The sequence below is a fragment of the Gekko japonicus genome, unplaced genomic scaffold (genome assembly GCF_001447785.1).
Source record: "Gekko japonicus isolate JY-2015 unplaced genomic scaffold, Gekko_japonicus_V1.1 scaffold993, whole genome shotgun sequence".
Classification (NCBI taxonomy): domain Eukaryota; kingdom Metazoa; phylum Chordata; class Lepidosauria; order Squamata; family Gekkonidae; genus Gekko; species Gekko japonicus.
In genome coordinates, this window is record NW_015168077.1 from 179,477 (window position 1) to 201,572 (window position 22,096).

General features: G+C 42.5%; 1 protein-coding gene across 3 annotated transcripts in view; it reads right to left on the reverse strand.

Annotated features, from left to right (window-relative positions):
* Window positions 1-22,096, reverse strand: part of PLG (plasminogen) — a 105,697-nt gene that overhangs the window by 53,708 nt on the left and 29,893 nt on the right. For 2 of the 3 annotated variants that reach the window (XM_015414658.1, XM_015414656.1), the window contains exons 2-3: window positions 3,897-4,032; window positions 1,623-1,706 (exon numbers count right to left, since the gene is read on the reverse strand). In XM_015414658.1, coding sequence (XP_015270144.1) covers window positions 1,623-1,706; window positions 3,897-3,996 — 184 coding nt within the window. In that variant the 5' untranslated portion in view covers window positions 3,997-4,032. Of the gene's footprint in view, window positions 1-1,622; window positions 1,707-3,896; window positions 4,033-4,184; window positions 4,230-22,096 lie in introns of those variants that run through there. The other variant, XM_015414657.1, reaches the window with a different exon arrangement.

The following is a 22,096-nucleotide window of genomic DNA, read 5'->3' on the forward strand; positions in this document are numbered from 1 at the left end:
CCCCCCCAGCCCGGCGGACGAGGTCTGGAGCCTCCGTCCGCCGGCTCCCCCCAGCCCCCCTGGCCCCAGTCCAGGCCGGCAGACGAGGCCTGGACCCTCCGTCCACCGCTTCCCCCCGGCCCCTGTCCACAGTCCAGGCCGGGTCCCCTCCTCCCCCCCTTTTTTTCTCTCTCCCCTCCCAACATTCTCTCTCTCACCCACTCTGTTTCCCCCCTCTCTTTCGTTCTCTGCCCTTCTTCCTTCTCAACTATCCTTCGTCCCATTCACTCTCTTTCAATCTCTGTCTTTCTACCCATCTACCTACCTACCTTCCTTCCTTCCGTCCTACCTTCCTTTCATTCTTCCTCCCTTCCTTCCTAGCTTTCTACCTTCCTTTCTTTCCAAATTTCTACCATTAACCTTACTCTGTCTCCACCCCTTTTCTCTTTCCCCCCTCTCTAACTCTGTCTCTCTCTCTCGACCTCCTCTTCTCCATTCCTCCCTTCCTATCTAGGGCCCGTCGTCTACCACCACGACGGGCTTTCTTTACTAGTATAATATATAACACACACACATATCCCAAAGCCTTGTCTGTGTTTGAATGTTCCGGCACATGGGCTGTTCACCATTAACTTGAGTGGAGGGGGCAGCTCTGTGTGCTGATAAATCATTAAGATATGAGTCTGCTCTGTCTCCAGTGAAGTGAGACCAAAGCCTGTGCACATGAGGAAGTTCCATGTCCATTGGTCACAGGGACCCTGAACCCACAGGACATTGCTGGAGCAAAGCAGTAGTGGTTCCCACCCCCCACCCCCACGATGAAGATTATTGCGCCAAAGATGTGTGCATATTTTAGACAAGCCATCTCATAATTTCTGAAGACACATAAGATCTATCTATCTGTGTACCTAGTTTTAAAATAATTGTAGTCAGACAGATTCATTGGGTTGGAGCCAACCAGCTTTCCCACTGGTGAAAAGGGTAGGGAGTGGTCTGCTGTGATCACCAAAAAGGTTATGCTGCGGGTAAGAGGATCTGCATGAGTTAAAGCCATGTAAAACAGAGGCTATGGTAACAAAATGAATTGAGTGAAAAACTTGACTGGATCCAACCCATGGTATTGTGACTGTGTCAACTGGGTTTTTTTCACTTCCAGGAATGTAGACCTAATGCAACACCTTTCTCTTATATTATAAGCACACATGTTTGCTATGGGCACATACCTATGCCAGATGAAGTGGATAACTTTCCCTCTGACTGTATTCATTTACTTATTTTGTTTTTGTGGGGCTATATCTAGACTATATCTAAAGCACCTTTACAGCTTTAAAAGGAGCTTGAGGCAGTATACAATCTAATCAATAATGATGGCATAAACTATAGTGATTCTATCCAGATATCATAAACAATTTATGAGGTGAACGAGTCTCACATTCTTGGACTTACACATTAACTACATTGTATTTATTACATACATTTTTATCATGCCCTTGTTCTCAGGAGCTCAGGAAGACATAGATCATTCTTCATTTTATCCTCACAACAACTCTGTGAGATAGGTTAGGCTGAGAAAGAGTGACTGGCCAAGTCTACCCAATGAGCTTCCTGGCAGAAAGATATAATACCCGAGGCTATATACTTACTTCTTTTTTCAAAGAGAACTACATCTGACCTTCTGAACATCACTGTTGTTTTGCTGTTGTCAGCTAATGTAATACATTGTTGGTCTTTGGTGGTAAACAGAAAAGACCTGTTAAAATGGTGAGATGTAAAACAGGTACTCATTTTATCTTAATTGTTGTCATAAAGTCAATTATTCCATCCATTTTTTATTATACAACAGTGGGACATGGGAGGATCCATAGAGGAGGGGGAATCCCTTTCTTTCCTGCTGGTCCCTACTTCCAGCTCTTCTTTCCCCATTCTTTGGTTCTCTTTCCCAACCACTTTCCCTCTTTCCTTCCCCCTCCTCTACCTGCCCCAGCTTCCCCCCCTCCACTTGCCGATTTGCCCACTCTTCCCTGTTCACTTTCCTCTCAAATTCCACAGCATGTTTTATATTCTTATATTATGCAATGTCCTTAACATGTGTTTAACAATGATGTTTTATGCTTCTCACTTTTCCCTTTGTCCTTTTTCATTTTATATGCCTTTAAATGGCTATATATATATGTACATATGGTGGAACAGGGAGGAAGAGAAGGAGGCACATGAGGGAAGCAAGTCAGAGCTGGCTCTAGCTTCCATTGTTTACCTCTTCTCAACATGTTCAACATTGGTGTGTGTTGTTTTTTTTAATTAGATTTTCCTGCAAATCTGTATCCTACCCTTGAGTGGCCTCACTGTGAAGATTTTCTGATCTCCATGGCATCCACTCTGGCTATTAGATAAAAGGATTGAATGCACTTACTGGAGCACATTTAGTCTGTACGTAAAGGCAGGACTTGATGTTATTATGAAACATAATACATAGAGTTAATACTAAGAAAACTAAACTCAGTGGAAAAATCCCAGGAAGTTGTGCTGGTTATCAGAGCTATATTAAACTATTTATTTCTCTTGAAAACCGTTCTGTATACCTTAGCTGTACATCTGAATTTAGTCCCTTTTCTGAAGAATTATAAATTACACATAACACATTATACCAAGCATATTAAGACTATTATTGTAAGTATATTATATTACCCTTAGCACATTCTACTGTAGCAAAATGTTACTTGAATTTCAGTCATCAGGATAAATAGTGATAGGAGGGCTGCTAGCCTTATGATCTGTTTGTGGGTTTTTCTGAAGGTATCCAGCTGGAAGCAGTATGGGTGGGTACATCATTTTCCCACAGATTGTTAGTTTTTGTAGCATGAACTAAACTTAGATTATAGATTCTGGCTGCGTTCACACAAACTAAATAGTCCACTTTCAATGCACTGCCCAACTGGATTTTACTGAGTGAACTGGCAAACTCCAGTTGGAAAGTGGATTGGAAGTGGATTATTTAGTTTGTGTGATCTGAAATGCTTGTTTCTTCACATGTTCTCTCTACACTTAAACTCATAATTGGCCTTCATAGTTAAACATCAGCAGATGTGACAGCTATAGAAGCACAAAAATAGTTCATTTATGTATGTATGTATTTATTTATAAGTTGAATTTATGAATTGCTCAGACCCTGAGTACTCAGGACTCTGAGCTACGAGCAACAGTAAATACATATCAATTCCAATACATACAAAAACAATTCCAGCAATTTAAAATTAATTAAAACAATTTCATAAATAAAAAACATTCATAAATAACTGTTTCATAAATATTCAGATGGCATTGATAAATCTGATTATAACTGTGTCCCTACCTCATTGGGGGGGGGGGGGTAAGGTGGGAGCGTAGTTGGGAAGAGGAGAAAAGGAGGAAGGGAGTGCCAACCAAGATGGTGCCCATCTCTGTCCTCAAACAAAGGCCTGGCAGAACATCTCTGCCTTGCAAGCCCTGCAGAACTGCATAAGGTCCCATGGGGTGTGGATGCTATTTGGCAGAGAAATCCACCAGGCTGTCGAGGACAGCCAAATGGTGCATGTGTATAAAACTGGTACTCATTTTACTCCAGCTGTATCATCAACACATCCAGTCCTGTCCAAATGGCAGGTAGATGAAGGTAACAGGCAGCACAACACAATTCACTCAAGGGCAGCATGCACTGAATCATTTCATGTTTGGAGTCTAACAGTGAGATCTTACAACAAAGGGATTATTATGTAAAAGGTTCACTCCAGTCATCTCATGTTCCCCGTGTAGAGTTTTCAAACAATTTATTTTTCTTATTACAGTATCTTAGACACTTAGCACATAGAACGATGTGAGCTCCTCATCCAGCATTAAAGCCTTCAGGCATCCTTTGCAGGATATAGCCAAGTGACACTGACCTGCAGAGAAATGTTTGTTCAGCTTCACATTTCTCAGCACATTCTTCTCTACTGAGAGTACTGTAGAACTGTTTTTTCTGACCAAGTATCCAAGCACCATCGGTCCTCACATAGTTATCCAGTATATCTCCTTGAACTAGAAGAAAATTAGCAAGCTTGAGTCATTTTAAAAAGTGATAACGCTGTCATCAATAGAACATCATTTTCTGCACTTGAATCAGCTAATCACCAGCAGCAATGAACCACCCAGGGAAGATACAGAGCTAGGGACTAGTCCCTGCAACATACCTCAGCCTCAGCTATGTCCCATATCAACCCAAGTGACACCCTTGCAGGATCCAGTAATGTCATATGAGCAAGGGCTCATTCATCTTCATGTTCTCTGATGTGGACCCAGGCATTAAAAATGGAAACCATTGAAAATCTGTGGGGGAGCATTCCAGCCCCCCCAGGGCATTAAGTAATTCACTTAATGGGTGCCGTATAAAAGTTTCAAAGGGAAATGCCAGTGAGAAGCTGTTGAGTTTGAATTCATATGTTGATTAGATATTATATTAGGCTTTGGCTCGAGAGGGAAATTAGCTCATCACCCAAAAAAGATCTGTCCTTCCCTAGAGCTTTATGTACACTATTCAGATTCGTGTTACTTTGCTGATTCATCAGCAGCTGGGAGTGGTAATTAAACACCTATTCAGAGTGGATCATTCATTGACTTTTTTTGACTAGATCTTTATCTGTGCTCTGAATCTTCATCTGAGGTAACACACCTGTGTCCTGTGAAAGGGAGTCTTCTGGTCTCTTTGTAAACTGCCTCTCCCTGCTCTTCTGCTGTTTGTAGCTTAAGGAAAACATATAGCTGCCAACTGGATATAGCACTTCCATGCCTCTGACAAAGAAGGCTCTGGCTTATCAAAGTTATGCCACAATAAATCTGTTAGTCTCTAAAGTACTGGTGGTGGTGAAAAGTGCCGTTAAGTCATAGCTGACATGGTGACCCTGTAGGGTTTTCGAGGCAAGAGCTCTACAGACGTGGTTTGTCATTGCCTGCCTCCGTGTCATGATCCTGGTCTCCCATCCAAATACCAACAAAGGCTGACCCCTCTTAACTTCCAAAATCTGATGCAATCGAGCTAGCCTGGGCCATCCAGGTCAGAGTTTAGGCTAGCCTGGCTATACAGGTCAGGGCTCTAAGGTACTAAAGTAAAGGTAAAGGTTCCCTTGCTCGAAAGCCAGTCGAATCCGACTCTAGGGTTGCGGTGCTCGTCTCTGTTTCAAAGCCGAAGAGCCAGCGCTGTCTGAAGACATTTCCATGGTCATGTGGCCGGCATGACTAAACGCCAAGGCGCACGGAACGCTGTTACCTTCCAACGGGAGTGGTACCTATTTATCTACTTGCAATTTCTAGCTTTTGAACTGCTAGGTTGGCAGGAGCTGGAACTAGAGATAGGAGCTCACTCCGTCATGCAGGAACTAGGATCTCGAACTGCTGAACTACGGACCTTCCACAGCCTGCAGTTCAGCGTCTTAACCACTTGAGCCACCGCAGCTCCAGGTACTCTAAGTACTCTAAGGTACTACAAGTCTCTATTCTTTTTGGCTGAAGCAGGCTAACATAGCTATCTTCTGGAATTTATCATTTTCTCTATAGTGATGATCAAGAAATTCCTATTCCTCATTTATAATGTATATGTGTGGGACTCACTACAGACTGAGTTTTCTGGACAATTTTGATGTGGTGAGGCAGTTTCTTGAGGTACTCCTCCAACAAACGACAGGACTCTAACATGCTACCTTCTTTCAGAGGTTTTCTTGAGAGATATAACTTGTAAGGTTTTGCCATTACAAAGACTGTTTGTTCATCATGTCAAAAAGTGTAAAAATATTTTTTCCTAGAACTTCAGAGCAGAGGGTAGCCATGTAGGTGTGCATAAAACAGCTAGATTCGAGTTCAGCAGCACCTTAGAGACCAACATGATTTTTTGGGGGGGTGAGCTTTCCAGAGTCAAAGCTCCCTTCACCAGATAATGATGAGAACTGACTGTCTATCTTATCAAGAATTGTGATGTTCACTGGATGGTTAATTAGCATTCTCCTCTCCTCCTTCCTCTTTTACTTTTCAGTAAGTCAAAGCATGTGCCTGTGTGTTATTAATAGGATAGGATGTCCTTGAGCCAGTTTGGTGTAGTGAGTCTGGTGTAGAGAGTTTGGTGTAGAGAGCCAGTTTGGTGTAGTAGTTAAGTGCACGGTCTCTAATCTGGGAGAACCGGTTGATTCCATAGTTCTGATAAGAGCTGTTCTTGAAAAAGAGCAGTTTCTGTCAGAGCTCTCTCAGTCCCACCTACCTCACAGGGTGTCTGTTGTGGGGAGGGGAAGGGAAAGGAGATTGTAAGTCGCTCTGAGACACCTTTGGGTAGTGAAGGGCGGGGTATAAAGCCAATCTCTTCTCTTCTTCTCTTCTCTTGTGTTGTGAATTTCCCCACATTCACAGGTTCATTGGCTCCTTTAAGATCAACAAAGTTTTATTCAAGGCATGAGTTTTCATGTGCACGCATACTTTTTCAAAGACATTAGGATGGAAGGTAAGGTTCAAACTTATAGACAGGGGCTGATCAGCAAATTAACATGTAACATGATGAAGACGTTTTAAGATATGAGTAGGATAAATGGACACAAATCTGGCACCACGATTCACAAGACTGAGAAACCTATAGGAGAACACTTCAGCCTTCCAGGACATTCAATGGGTGACCTATAGGTAGCTGTTTTATTACAAAGGAACTTCAGGAACAGAATGGAAAGGGAAATTGCTGAATTTCCCATTACAACACTCAGAACAAAAACTTCCCCAGGACTCAACAGGAATATTGGTTTCTTATCTCATTACATATGCTAATTCATTCAGTCCTCACATATGTATTGTCATACAGAGGGACTATACATCCTCTGTATTTTAGTGTATTTCTTTTTCAGAATAGTATATTGGAACACTGAATGTAATACAATGACTATTGGAATGTTTGGCTGACACAACACTACACCCACCTCAAAAAAGAAAAAAAAATGCTGTTAGGTGACCTCCTCGCCTGAGAGGAGTGAATGGAGAGTGTCAGTCTTATTTTGACATATTTATTGCTTTACAACTGTTGGCCTTATAACCTTAGCTTGTTATTTAGTTTTGTCTTGGCATAGCTTAAAACATCATCATGTTACATGTTAATTTGCTGTTCAGCCCGGTCTATAAATCTGAACCTTATCTTCCATTCCAATGTATTTGAAAAAGGGTGTGTGCACACGAAAGCTCATACATTGAATAAAACTTTGTTGGTCTTAAATTTGTACTACTGCTTCAGACCAACAGAACTGACCACCCGGATCTAGGTTCATTGGCTGACACTTGTGGGTGGGTGGAGAAACTCATAATGATTTCATGTTACATGCTTTGCCTTACAGTGCTGGAGGTACCATATAGCAAGATAAATTGTTCCACACAGTGGCAGATTTGAGGTATCACTAAAAAGAAGCAATGTATTAATATACTCTTACAGTCCCGAGGCTACCATTTGCATCATCTTAGACTGCTTATTAAATATTATGCAAAAAGTGAAAAATGAATAGACAGAGGATATTGGCTTGCAGTGGTAGCTATATACTGGCCATAACATCAGCCTTAGCTAATAGTGACAACAACTACATTTGCTCATAGATTTCAATTATCCAAAGTATTAGGATTTGAGTAGCAAACTGACCTACTCTACACTGACCTACACTAAAATCGCCTTCTGTATAAAGCACACTAAAAATAGCTGTCCTATTAAACTGACTGTGGTCAGTCATATGGGAACCAGGAACCAGGAATGAAGTTCAGCTCAGAGTTCAGTGGGGTTCTAAGCCTCTGGAAAAGTAATATATAACTCTGCTTTTATGCAGTATAAACTGTGGGGTGAGGTAATGATTCCAGATATACTTTGGTTTAATGGCTCATGACATTCTAATCTTAATTCAAATGTATGAACCTCCAAAATCTTCAAAATGTTTCCATGAAACAAAAGGGTAGGATCTTCAAAAGTAGGAGTGTGTGGGGTAGGCTTGAAGTGGCTTGCCTCATTTTTCCAGGGTTGGGGACTGAGGGTAGCACTAGGAAAGAGGTTGTCAACTAGGCACCCACTAGTATGTGGGGTCCCTCAGGGGGCAATCCTCTCTCCAGTGTTATTTAACATCTGTATGCGCCCCCTCAACTAGCTTTGGGCTGAGTTGTCACCAGTACGCTGATGACAACCAGCTACATCTGTTGATGGGCAGCTGGCAAATCTGGCTGAGGGTTTGGAGGCTGTGGTGGGATGGTTGAAGCTGAGCTGGCTAAGACTGAATCCACTGAAGATGGAGGTTTTGTGGCTGGGGGGGGGAAGGACTCAGGGCTGGGGTGCCATCTTCCAGCTCTTGACGATGTGCCCTTGACACCGGCATCAACTGTCAAGAGTCTGGGTGTGATTCTAGATGCCTCCTTAACAATGAAGGCCCAGATTGTAAACATTGCCAGACTGGCGTTTTTTCGAGCTGCATCAGGTTAGGCAAATGTTTCCTTTACCTGTCTCACCCCAACCTAGCCACTGTAATCCATGCAACACTCACCTCCAGGTTGGACTACTGTAACTCGCTCTATGCAGGGCTATCCTTGAATCTGACTCAGAAACTCCAGCTGATCCAGAATGTGGCAGTGTGGGTCCTTATGGGGACCCCATGCACAGCACATATCCACTCTGTGCTTTGTGAGCTGCAGTGGCTGCCGGTGGAGTACCAGATCAGATTCAAGGTTATGGTGTTAAAATGTAAGGCCCTAAATGGTCAGGGACCTATGTACCTTCGGGACGGCCTCTCCTGGTATACCCCCCAAAGAAGAAGAAGAGGAGATTGGATTTATACCCCGCCTTTCACTACCCAAAGGTGTCTCAGAGCGGCTTACAAACTCCTTTCCCTTCCCCTCCCCACAACAGACAGACACCCTGGGAGGTAGGTGGGGCTGAGAGAGCTCTGACAGAAACTGCTCTTTTTCAAGAACAGCTCTTATCAGAACTATGGCTTGCCTAAGGTCATCCAGCCAGGTGCAAGTGGAGGAGTGGGGAATCAAACCCGGTTCTCCCAGATTAGAGTCCACACGCTTAACCACTACACCAAAATGGCACCAAAGGGCACTATGCTCAGCTGATAAAAACTTGCTGGTAGCCCCCAGCCTGAGAGATATCTGGCTGTCCTCAATCAGGGCCAGGGAATTCTTAGCCCTGGCCCCACCCTGGTGGAACTCTCTGCTGAATGACATCTGTGCCCTGTGGGATGTAGTCAGAGGTCATTTCGGGGGGGAATCGCGGGGGATTGCAGTTCCCCCAGGTGAGGTACGGGGGCGGGGCACATGACGAAGCCCCACCCCCTGCTTCCGGCCGCCCCACTTCCAGCCCTCATTCAGCCAGGAGGAGGCAAGAGAAGAGGGAGGGTAAGTTGCTTCCTCCCAGCCTCTCCCCACCCCTGCCTGCCTGGGGCCAGGGAGGGCCTTCACAGGGCTTCCTTGCACTCCCGCAGGCCTTGCAGGTCCACCGCCGAGCCCCTCATGGGGCTCGGCAGTGGAGCTGCAAGGCCGGCGGCGGCCGGGACCATTGGGGGCGGGGTGTGTGGCCTTATGACACACTTCTGGTGAGGTCAGGGGGTGTGGCCTTATGACACACTTCCAGTGATGTCAGGGTGTGTGGCATATGCTAATGAGTTATGCTAATGAGTTCCCCTAGCTCTTTTTCTACGAAACGACCCCTGGATGTAGTGGAGTTCCATGGGGCACGTAAAACAGAGATATTCCACCAGGCATTTGGTTGATGACAGTGGCAGTTTTCCATCTGACTGGCACTCCTGTTTCTCCTGCATCCCCCCCCATGGGGCAGTGGCATACTCTAGCAGTTCATCGCCACCTGACTTGCTAAATTATTGCTGTTTATTTTGTGATTTTAACCTTTTATTATAAGTATGTAATGACTTTTATGTTGTACGCCACCCTGAGCCCTGTTCCACAGGGGAGGGCAGTTTAAAAATCAGATCCAATAAATCAATAAATAAAAGCAAAATGTATAGTTAAAATAATAATTCTTATTGAATGAAGAATGCTTATTTAGCCTTTTGTGAAAACAAATCACCAGCTATACTGTCCTTGGGTAAAATAAAGGAAGTTAACAGAACTATTTCAGTGTAAATAGAAATGGGATAATATATTGATTCAGAGTAATGATTCATCTAATCCAGTCTCCAGCAACAGCCAGCTGCTAATATACTTTCTATTTTCCCTTCACTTTATTAGCAATTTAATGACTAGTGAGATGTCCTTGGAACACTAAGCAGGAAAAGTCAGAGACCAATACACAAAACTAAAGGATGTCATAACAGCCATAATAATTGTTGTAATTGTCCCTCTCCCAAAATCTCATTTGATTGCAATTGCTCATAAACAGTTCAAACAGAACCATAAACTTTCCAACAGATGAAATCTTTGGCCAGTAGTAAACGAGTCACAAAGGGCATTTTTTCAACACTAGATCAGTGTAGTTAAAGTAGAAACCCAAACATCCTTATTTAGAAAAAAATAACCTACCCATGACCATAAAACGGGTAAACTAAATGTATCTAGCACATGAGTAAAATATTTATTTCAGCCTGAAAGACAGTAGTTAAAAACTACTTGGCTCAATAAAAGGTATATTCCCAATACCATGATGTGAAAGAGGCTCACTCAGAAAAAAAATAATTTGTTTCAATTTGAATGGGACTATCTTATTATTAAATTAGCAACATAGGGCTATAAATTGTTTTGCTAATTATTATTCAGGAGTCAGTACAGTAGTTATCGTTTAAACAATGCATACAAGCCATAATCTAGCAAAGAGTTTATTTCAGTGAGTTGAACACACCTTGCTTTGAATTGGAGGGTAGACATACATTGTTCCCATACTAGTCATTAAGTCTGGAATAGCAATAATTCATTCACTTGGTTTTATGGGAAAGCCAGATGGTGACATGGGCACCCCCTTGCCTCATGATGTTTTCCCTGCTACCTTCCCTTTTTTCCAGACCTGATTTGCAGTGACTTTTTGGAAATATAAAACATAAGTGTGGCTTCAGGCTGTTAATATAGGTAGTCAAAGTTCTACTGAGGTTTCTTCAGGCTAAATCCTTTTTAGCATTCTTTCCTTTTGCTTCTACCTTAATTAACTATGTAAGATGGTCAACTGTTAATTGTGTGGGGGCAAATTAATTACTGCTTTTCACTTTGCAGCCAAATATATCTGTTTTTAAAATTACATTTTAATTATAATTAGAGCACTATTACAATATTATAATGAAAAAACAAAAAATAATGAGCAACCAATGGGACCACAATGTTTAAAGCAGTATTTAAATCCATCTCTCATTCTCCAGGAGATAAGAAGTGATAATTAACCTTAGAGTAAGGATACCATGGGCAAAGGAAGTTGCTAATTCTGCTGTGAACAAAAGAACAAAAGGAGAACTGGATGGAGCAGAGTAATCATTGCTGAATGGGACTTGCAGCTAAACATATAGTAGACTCTTGCTCATTGCATTATGGGATTTTTATGAGAATATAATATAATGTTAAGTGCTGTATAGAACTCCTGCTTCAGTTCCAGATTCTCATAATTGCATAAAGAATGACTAAGCAGCACAAAGTATCCTAGAATGGAAGCAGCCATTATGACTTCAGTTGCAAGTTTATTGTAGCCCTTTCCAGTCATTATGTTTTACCAGGCATACTGGGAGAATGTGCTACATGCAATCCTCCCAATATACACAATTGACATTTTGTCTGAAAGGGACAACTTGCATATTTTCATCCTCAACAAACATGTACCGGTGATGTCAGGGTGTGTGGCATATACAAAAAAGTTATGCTAATGAGTTATGCTAATGAGCTCCTGCACCTCTTTTTCTACAAAATGACCCCTGCTACCAATATCACAGGTAATCCCAAAACTCATTTTGTCTTGGCCAAAATCTTCAAAGCAATAAAATAAAATTATCATATCAAAGGACACCTGAAATGTAAAAACTGCAAGTAGAAAAATAGAAAGCAAGAGCATCCAGGGCATAGCAAACAGTTTCAACAGATCAGCTTATCTCCAGAAGGATAAATACACTGCAGAACACCATTGTCTCTGCCATTTTGTAAAAGGGTAGGAGAGAATTGACCTAACTATAGAAAAACGTGTATAAGTATTTTGTCTTCGCTTGATGATCTCCAAAGCTACAATTTCACTCCTGTAACCCTCTGTCATTTATTCCAGTTCTCTACAGCTGCAACCCTTAATAGAATAAATCTGTTTTACAGAGACTTAGCACACTGCCTAGCATTTTACTAAATCTTCTTACATATTTCCAGAAGAGTAATCTTCTAGTGTCTAGACAACTTCAGATTAAAATTTTAATACGTTGAAAATGATTTGTTACCCTGCACAAACCAGTAGTGAGAAAGCTTTCAGAGGTGGCTGGCTATTGAGAGCAGAATCATTGTCTAGATGATTAAATATTCTGATTTTGAGCTTTGAAATGAAAGGAGGGTAGGGGCAGCTCAGTATTCGAGTGCGTACATTGTTTGCATCAGATCAAGTTTGATCATTAGTACCTCCAAGTTGAAAGATCTCAAACACCAGAATAGGGTTGCCAGGTCCCACCCGCTGGCGAGGGATGGGTGTGCAGGGTTGCCAGATCCAGGTTAGGAAACTCCTGGAGATTTGGAGAAGGAGGCTGAGGAGGACAGGGATCTCTGTGGGGTACAATGCCATACAGTCTACCCTCCAAAGCATCCATTTTCTCCAGGGAAACTGTTCTCTGTAGTTTAGAGATGAGCTGTAATCCCAGGGGATCTCCAGGTCCCACCTGGAGGATGGCATGACAAGATCTCCCATCTCAAACTTACTGGCACTGTAGGATTAGACTGACCCTTGGCCTGTTCAATATAGGGAAATGCTTTACAGGTACACAGTATTTGTCACGACCAAATAGTTGCAGGATATTTGGCAGTTGTTTTTCTGGACTCATTTATGGAACCAGACTCAAAGTGCAGCAAAACTTTTCCATGACTGCAAGAGCCTTTACAGAGTCAGTTTGGTGTAGTGGTTAAGTGTTTGATTCCCCACTCCTCCACTTGCACCTGGCTGGATGGCCTTGGGCAAGCCGTAGCTCTGATAAGAGCTGTTCTTGAAAAAGAGCAGTTTCTGTCAAGACCTCTCTCAGCCCCGCCTACCTCACAGGGTGTCTGTTGTGGGGAGGGGAAGGGAAAGGAGTTTGTAAGCCGCTCTGAGACACCTTTGGGTAGTGAAGGGCGGGGTATAAATCCAATCTCTTCTTCTTCTACATCAAGGCAAAGATTTTTCAAAGGTGATGAGCAGCAATAGCTTCTTATGGATTGTAGCACACTTAAGGGGTTGTAAAGGTCGTACCTCTTTTTCCGCATTTTGTTATAAACATATCTAAATTAGCAACTATAAAAATAAATAGAATTGTCATATTCCAGTAAGGGTGAAAAAGGAACTCTAAAAATTAAGCACATAATAAAATATGTGCTTACTTGCTGAACATTATTTAATAAGCATATTTTATTCCATTAATTAATCAATGGATGTCCTGCAAAAATTTCTTGCCTGTGGTTTTCCTTTTTTCGTAAGTACTTAGCTGTTTTTTTACTTAAATATTTAACAGCTGTTTATTTATATGTATCTATCATGCAATATGCTTTCCTAAGCCATGTGTGCATATCTGGAAGAATCCCCACGACCATTAATCTGTTAAGATTGTTGTTGCTGCTGACACATTTAGCATCAATATTCTATATTAACTTGGTACTGATGGAGGTAAGATATCTAAAAGAGCCACACTCAAGCTTTTGTTGATCAGCTTACCTAGAATCTCACCTCTGCATTTAAATATTTTATCCCAGTATACTTGGACCCCCATATAATTTCACGATAGATAGATAGATAGATAGATAGATAGATAGATAGATAGATAGATGATAGATAGATAGATAGATAGATAGATAGATAGATAGATAGATAGATGATAGATAGATAGATAGATGATAGATGGATGGAGAGAGAGAGAGAGAGAGAGAGAGAGAGAGAGAGAGATGCTGCGGTCACACATACTAAACAATCCACTTTCAATCCACTTTCCAACTGGATTCTCCCAGTTCACACAGTAAAATCAGCTGGAAAATGTATTAAAAGTGGACTGAAAGCGGATTGTTTAGTGTTTGTGACTGCAACCATAGGTAGATAGATATAGATATACACAATCATGCATACATACAAGAAGGCATCAGTCTTCTCATAGTATCTTCAATATTTGCTGGAAACTGTATTAAACACTCATACCAGTCTGACAGGCAGGAATAGTACTATTGATACAGCAACTTAATCCCACTCTCTCTAGCCTCTGCATATATAGATGTATATATTATTTTATGGAACTTGCACCATTCCTGTTTGACACAGTGACAAGCAAGTCTTATCCCCATTTACTTTGAATGGTAATACTGGCTTAGACTGATCCGTAAAAGCCCCATAATTTCTTTTCAGTTGCCCCTTTTGAGCTAATGATTTGAGAGAGAAAAAATTGTTTAAATGTTGTGACTCCTGTATGTTTTTAAACTTCCTATCCAACGCCTGTATAAACTCCTTTAACTTCCTGCATTGGTACCTAGAGACCTCTTCCTGGCTAAATTTTTCTTGAACTGCAGCAAATAGTAGTATCAAGTGGGTACCTCTAAACATGCACCAACTTAGTCCAGCAGTAACTTACTTGAATTGTCTTTGGACAGTTTTATATACACAAAAACTGCCGGATTGCTTGTCCATTTAAAAGTCAGGATGGTCAATAATTGGTTCCAGTTATGACATTAGAGGTGTCATTTGTGAATTATGTTCATCCCAAAATTTAATCAGTTCAGCCCATATCAGCCTCTTTATTAAAGTGAACCTATTGATTTATAAACCAAATCCATCAATTAATTGATTGCTATCAAAATGCCTAACAAATCATACCAATTATAACTACAGATAGGGACTTTAGCTGAAGGGAAGGGTGCCACATGCCAGCCCTCAGTTTCTCTTCCCAGGTATCTCTGTTCTATCTTTCCTTCCACTGTCTCCCATTTCCTATGATTTCCCATTCCTTGGCCTCTGTCCCCACTTCCCTAAGTACTGCACTGACTTTCAGGTACAGGTATACAAAGAGGTCTGAGGAAGCAAAGATGTAATTGGTGCAAATGTCATAAAGGGGTGCAAATGGCTGCCAAAAGCTGTACATTCACTTTGACAGTTCTTCAGAGAAAAAGGTAGGGGAGGTTCTCTCAGATGAAAGGTTGTAGGATCCCTAATCTGCTTCCTTCTCAGATTTCCAACAATAGCTCCAGCCCAAGATGACAAAGCATTTTAGAAGGAAATGGTGGACTGACAGACAGATGGGACATTACATAGACTTGTTAAAGCTTGATGATCTGACTTTCAGAGCCACCATTCAAGACTCACAGCAAGCTAGTTAAGATGCTACAGATTCAAGGTGGACAACTCTATCTCATCATATCATGTTTTTGAAACATACCTAATGTTTCATACATCCTGTTTCATATGTAATGAAACATATTTAACATACTATTTTATTCTGGTAAGTGGAAATATTTTAACTATTATTGTAAGCTACCTTGAACCACAAGGAAAGGCAGGCTACAAATGTTTAAATAAATAAAATAATAAAAATAAACGGGAAAATCAGGCCCCTGGTTTTTTCTTGTGGTAGTTCAGAAATCATGTCAACAACAAGTAACTTTTTTCAGCAGTGAGTTTCTTTTTAGTTATGTTTAACCCCATGTTGTGATATCAAATCCCACCTGGAATTGGCACAACCAAGCTTTCTGCAGCAAAATCTTTGTATTGTTATTTGTCATAACTATAAATGTGACAACAACTTACACAACAGGCACACACCACCTGAGTACATATAAACAAATGACATATTGCAAACAAAATGACTTCCAGCACTCACACAGCAACAGCTGTAAAGTGGCATGCTATGGATTACATTGAACTCACTGTGTATCTGGACATTTCTTGGTGATTCTAAACTTTACAATGTTGGCCTCTCGTATAACAAGGAAAGCTGTAACACTGAAACCTCTGCATATCAGAAATCTCTGCTAATATAAAAACATTCATCACCTTCTCTGACTATAACATGTATAATACTAATCAGTGTGTGGTCTGAAGGCACACGGATATACTGCTGAAGCTGAGCAGGTCTGGCAAAGTGCTCTATGTGAATGGACAACCTTCTGCAAGTATATTAAAAAGTGCCCTGAGTTTTTTGGAGGTGTGGAGACAAAGTGTTAAAATTACAAAAATGATACAATGGTTTGATCAAGAATGCAGAATAAACAGGGCTATCTCACAAGAATGACTCATGTGCCTTGGACATTATTATACAGGTCACAGTTTGCAAACATGAGTAATTGAAGTTACATTAATTGTGACTACAGAACTCCTGACCCCCCCCCCAAGTACCATAGCTCTTTGAGTTGCCCCAACATTTAAAAAATCCAATGTGATTATGGCACAAGGTTTTTAAAAATGAGAGATTTTGGTATCCAGCATTTAACAGGATTATTTAAGGACACAAGCTATTTCTATGAATCAGCCTATTTCAGGTCAAAGGGATAGGATAAATTGGTTTGAGGACTGCAAATTAGTTATAAAAACTTAAAAGAGCAATGTAAAAGAAACCTTACCTGAACAGAGAAATAAAAGTAACACAAAGATATCTTTGCTGGCCCCCATTTTGGGACAGACAGGTTGTGTGCTGAAACCTCAGTGTCTCTTTGGACAGTTTTATTGACACAGAGTTAGACAACATCAAGCAAACAAGATACCCCCAATCAAGTTAATCATTGTCTCAGTACCATGGCCCCTCCACTCTAAATGTTCAAACAGTACCTTGAATTAACAATCTTGCAAAACAGCCTTTAAATGTTTGCCTTTGATGGTAGGAAAAGGTGAGAGACCCTTCCAGATACATGTAAGGAGTATAATTCATAACTTCCTGGATGAAACAGTTTTGTGAAACACACAAGGAGGACCAATGAGGTTTCATGGGTGGGCATCTCATCTCCCCCATGGTATTTCCTCTTTCCATACTACGAGAAGCCTCCATGGGGAGGGAAGGCAGCATGGTATACCCTGATCTGGTCAGATCTTGGAAGCTAAGCAGGGTCCCTACTTGAATGGGAGACCACCAAGGATCGATCTGCAGAGGAACGCAATGGCAAACCACCTCTACTTCTCATTTGTCTTGAAAGCCCCTTGCTGGGATTACTATAAATCAAGTGTGATTTGCTAGGGTTGCCAGGTCTTTCTTTGCCATTGGCAGGGGATTGGGAGGGGGTAGGGTTGCCAGATCCAGGTTCAGAAACTCCTGGGGATTTGGAGGTGGAGCCTGTGGAGGACAGGGATGTTACTGAGGTACAATGCTATAGAGTCCCCCCTCCAAAGCATCAATTTTCTCCAGGGGAACTATCTCTGTATTCTGGAGATGATCTGTAATTCCAGGGGATCCCCAGGTCCAGGGGTCATTTCCTGCAGGAGCGCGCAGGAGCAGAGCTCCGGCAGTAAAGAGCCCAGGGGGCGGGCACATGCAACAAGCCCCACCCCCTGCTCCCAGCAGCCCTCAGTCAGAGCAAGAAGCAGCCAGGTAAGTCGCAGAGCCCCCACCTCACCCCACCCCGCCCACCCCGGTCCAAAACAGTCCAGTGGCCCCTTTAAGACCAAGTTTTATTCAGGTACAAGCTCTCCCTCCTCTGCGAGGACAGATTTGCACATTCCCCCCCCCCCAATAGCTAGCAATCCAAAACAGTCCAGTGGAGCCTGAGCAGTGGGTTTTGCCTTCTGACACACTTCCGGTGATGTCAGGGGGTGTGGTACATGCAAATAAGTTGTGCTAATGTTATGCTAATGAGCTCCTGCACCTCTTTTTCTACGAGATGACCCCCTGCCCAGGTCCCACCTGGATGCTGGCATCCCTAGTTGATGGCACAAGCTTACATAAAAGCTCCCCCCCCCCAACCATAACCTCTCCTTTCCCCCTGCATCCTTCTCTTCCTCCCACTCACCAACCAACTTACTTTAATCTGCCCACGAAGTCTTCCCCAGGTAGCCTCTCCCCTTTTCTTGTCTCCCATGCACCAATCTTTTTCTGTTCTCCAGCTTCATGTTCTCCTTATTCTCTCCCCTTTCTCAGCTTATTTCATGTCCTTCCTTTACCTTTTTCAGTCTCCTTGCTTGGCCCATCTCTGACTGACACAAACCAAGGCTTTGAAGACTCAGCAAAAGTGTTGTGTCTGCTAAGCAACCCCGCCCCCCAAATGGCCACTGAAATCTCAGAATACAATCTCATGAGATCTCAGTGTGCATTCATCTCTTAAAGCTACAGACCTTTGTTGGCCACTCAATTTGATCTAGAAATTGCTTCAATTATTTTGGATTTAAAAACAAAACAGTGCCATGTTTTGTTTTTTAGAGGTCTGTTTTTTCCTGCAAAAATATCTGGGCTTACCTCAAGTTTGTGGACACCCCCACCCCACCCAGCATCCCTGGCTCCATATTCTAGGGCCCAATTCAGAATCTGATATAATGATATCTCTGGTTAAGAAAGAAAATTACTGATATGCTATGATTACTTAGTTGAATTAGGGCCTAGTCGCACAACCAATTCAGCATGACTGCCACAGAAAGAACTTAGTCCATGTTGACCTTAGGGTTGCCAGCCTCCAGGTGGGGCCTGGGGATCCCCCGCTTTTACCACTGATCCCCAGCCGACAGAGATTAGCTCCCCTGGAGAAAATGGCTGCTTTGAAGGGTGGACTCTATGGCATTGTATTATGTTGAGGCCTCTCTCCTCCCCAAACCACGCCCTCTCCTGGCTCCACCCCCAAAGTCTCCAGATATTTTCCAACCTAGACTTGGCAACCCTAGTTGACCTGCAGTGGCTTCAGGCTCTGATAAATTGATTGCACACATCTGCAGCTAAATGCCACATTTGGATGTTGGCACAGTTAACAGTCACCACTCTACATGTGGATTGGCAGCGGTCTAGCAAAAAACCACATCCAGCATGTGGCAGCAGATATGGATAACCCGCTTACCACAGGCAAAAGTTGCTAAAAGTCAGCAGTGGCTAGATCTGTTGCTAAAACCACTTAGACAAACAGTCCTAAAAGTACCTAAACATATGCTGCTTCCACGTGGAGATGATTCTATATGTAACACAGTTTCCCCTGCACTGTCCACGCCTCAGCCCCTGTGGCTGCTCCTTCCCCCCACCCCAAATCACCAGATGGCTTTTCCAGGCTTTTTTTTTAAGTTGGTAGTTGATGTTTTGCTGTAGAGTATGTCCACAATGAAAAGGGCTAAAGAGTAACCCCAAAAAATCCAGAACACTTGATCATGAAACAAACCACGTATCCACATCCAGTGTTTCACTGTTCCTAATAATAAAATACTGAGCCTCCAGTTTCTTTCTACCATAACCTTGCACCCATGCCACCTGTTAGAAGGCCAACTCTGAACGTGCACTTTTCAACACTGGAAGGATGCTTTCCTTTTATAAACAGGAAGGGTCATACCCTTTTTGTGCACCTCACGTATCTTGTCTAAATCCTATCCCCCTTCTGCAACAATGCTGACCTATACATGTTTGCCCTCTTGTTTGACATCCTCAGGCTTACCTAAAGAAGAATTTTTATCTGAGGTGAAAGAGAATTGGGGTACTTTAGTTAGCACAATGGTTAAACTGTAATCAGGTGCAGGGCACCTATTAAATTGCAGTTAATCATTGAAGTTCATTTACTTTACGATCAGAAACCCAAATTGCCATAAACCACTAAAATGATCATTGTAATTTGTCCATTTCTGTGTATTGCTTCAGTAATATTCAAGGATGACAGGCATCCTTAAAAACTGGGGAAAGTCACAAAATGACTCAAGATCATGTACTAAGCATACCCCTTGAAGCTAAAGTTCATGTGTTTCAAGGTTACAGTCCCCAGATATGTAGGTTGCTGGACAAGAACTGATATGCAGCAAGTAGGAACAATGCCAAGCTTGGGAAAGTCCATAGAGTAAAGGTGACTTTATGATAATAGTACTGGGAAAGTACTGGATAAGACCAGAGATAGTTTTGAGAACTCAAAGTTTAGCTTTTTAATTCCATCACGGTTGGAAAAGCAAAGCAAATGAGGAAGTTTTGGAGTGAGAAGAATAAAATGCACCCCGTTAAGAATAACTTAAAGCAGGGAAACTGCTTTTTGTAAAGGAGTAACAAGATTTTAAAAGCTTTTACTTTAACAGCACTTCATGTTGCAGTTCCATTTTGTTTTGATATTTTTGTTCTTCATTGTTCCAATCCTTGATTATTTTCAAAATTCCACAAGGAAGCAGTTCATATTTGCACATATAAGCCTCTTCCATCTGGTAATGTAGACTGTTCTATGGGTTGACACTTTTTTGAGTGAGATATTTGTTTAGTAATGCACACACATTGTAATAGGGGAGGGAGGGGGGAGGGGGTGTTGCCAGGTCCCCCCTGTCCACCAGAGAGGGATAGGGCGTAGGGTTACTACATCCAGGTTGGGAAACTCCTGGAGATTTGGGGATGGAGTCTGGGGAGGACAGGAACCTCAGTGGGGTGCAATGCCATACAGTCCACCCTTCAAACTATCTGTTTTCTTTGGGATAACTGATCTTTGTAGTTCTGGAGATAAGCTGTAATTCTGGGGAATCCCCAGGTCCCACCTGGAGGCTGGCATCCCCAGATAGAAAGGAAAAGAAAAAGAAAATCAAAGACAGTCCTTGACACATTTTACAAGGTTACATAGTAGATAGTATTGTAGTCATTCAGAAAGTTACACATACCACCAGCCCTCACAAGCAAATGAAAAGGATACACAGAAAAACTGCATATTTATAGGGATCACTGAATAGGAAGAAATCTACAAATCAGAGTCCAAAAAAAAAATCGAATGGGAATTTTTTTTTTTCTGATTAAGGATAAATAAAATCACTTGGTTCTGTTATAAAAGTATGAATGATAAGTGGAATAATACCATTCCAGTACCCCAAAATTCACAAGTAGATTTCAGACATGTGCAAACGACAGTTAGTGAAAGCACTGATCTCTTACTCGTTGGAGGTCTGCCAACCTTGCAGTGTGGCAAGACCAGTGTTCCCTCTAGGCTGAGTTAGTGTGAGCTAGCTCACAGTTTTTTATTTATTTATTTATTTTATTTTATTCTGGGATTTGTATCCCGCCCTACCCATATGGCCCAGGGCGGCAACAGACGGCAAACGCCGAGAATAAAACACACATTACATTTAAAAGCTTAATAAATAAGAACTAAAATTGGTGCTCTACAGTACATTTTAACAAGGACTCAAGATAGACGAATCTCATTTGCGGCTGATGATATCCAAGTTCGGGACGCCCGAGTGGTGTTCCTCTTCAGGGCAGCGACTCTCCCTACCCAATGCCAGGTAGATGGAAAATCGGCCACAACGATGGTATTGTGGCAGTGGCGGTGGCTCCTACTCGAAAGCCTGGTGGAAGAGCTCCGTCTTGCAGGCGCCACCGTCTCTCTAGCCTTCTCAGTTCCCGTTTCAGCGAGCGCAATTCCTGGGTATACCAGGGCGCTCGCCTATCATGGGTGCGGAGAGGGCGCCTGGGAGCGATCACGTCGATGTCTGAGGAGAGTCGGCCATTCCAATCCTCCACCAGCTCATCACGTCTGGCAGGCCCTGCGGAACTGTACAAGGTCCCGCAGGGCCCGGATCTCCACCGGGAGCTCATTCCACCAGGTAGGAGCCGCCACCGAAAAAGCCCTGGCCTTGGTTTGGGTGAGCTTGATGTCCCGGGGGCCTGGGACCTGAAGGAGGTCCAGGCTCCCAGATCGCAGCGCTCTCGGGGGAACATACGGGAAGAGGCGGTCCCTCAGGTAGGCTGGACCCTGGCCATTCAGGGCTTTAAAGGTGAGCACCAGCACTTTGAAGCGGATCCGGTATGCTATAGGCAGCCAGTGCAGCGCTTGCAGCACCGGCCGGATGTGGTCCCTC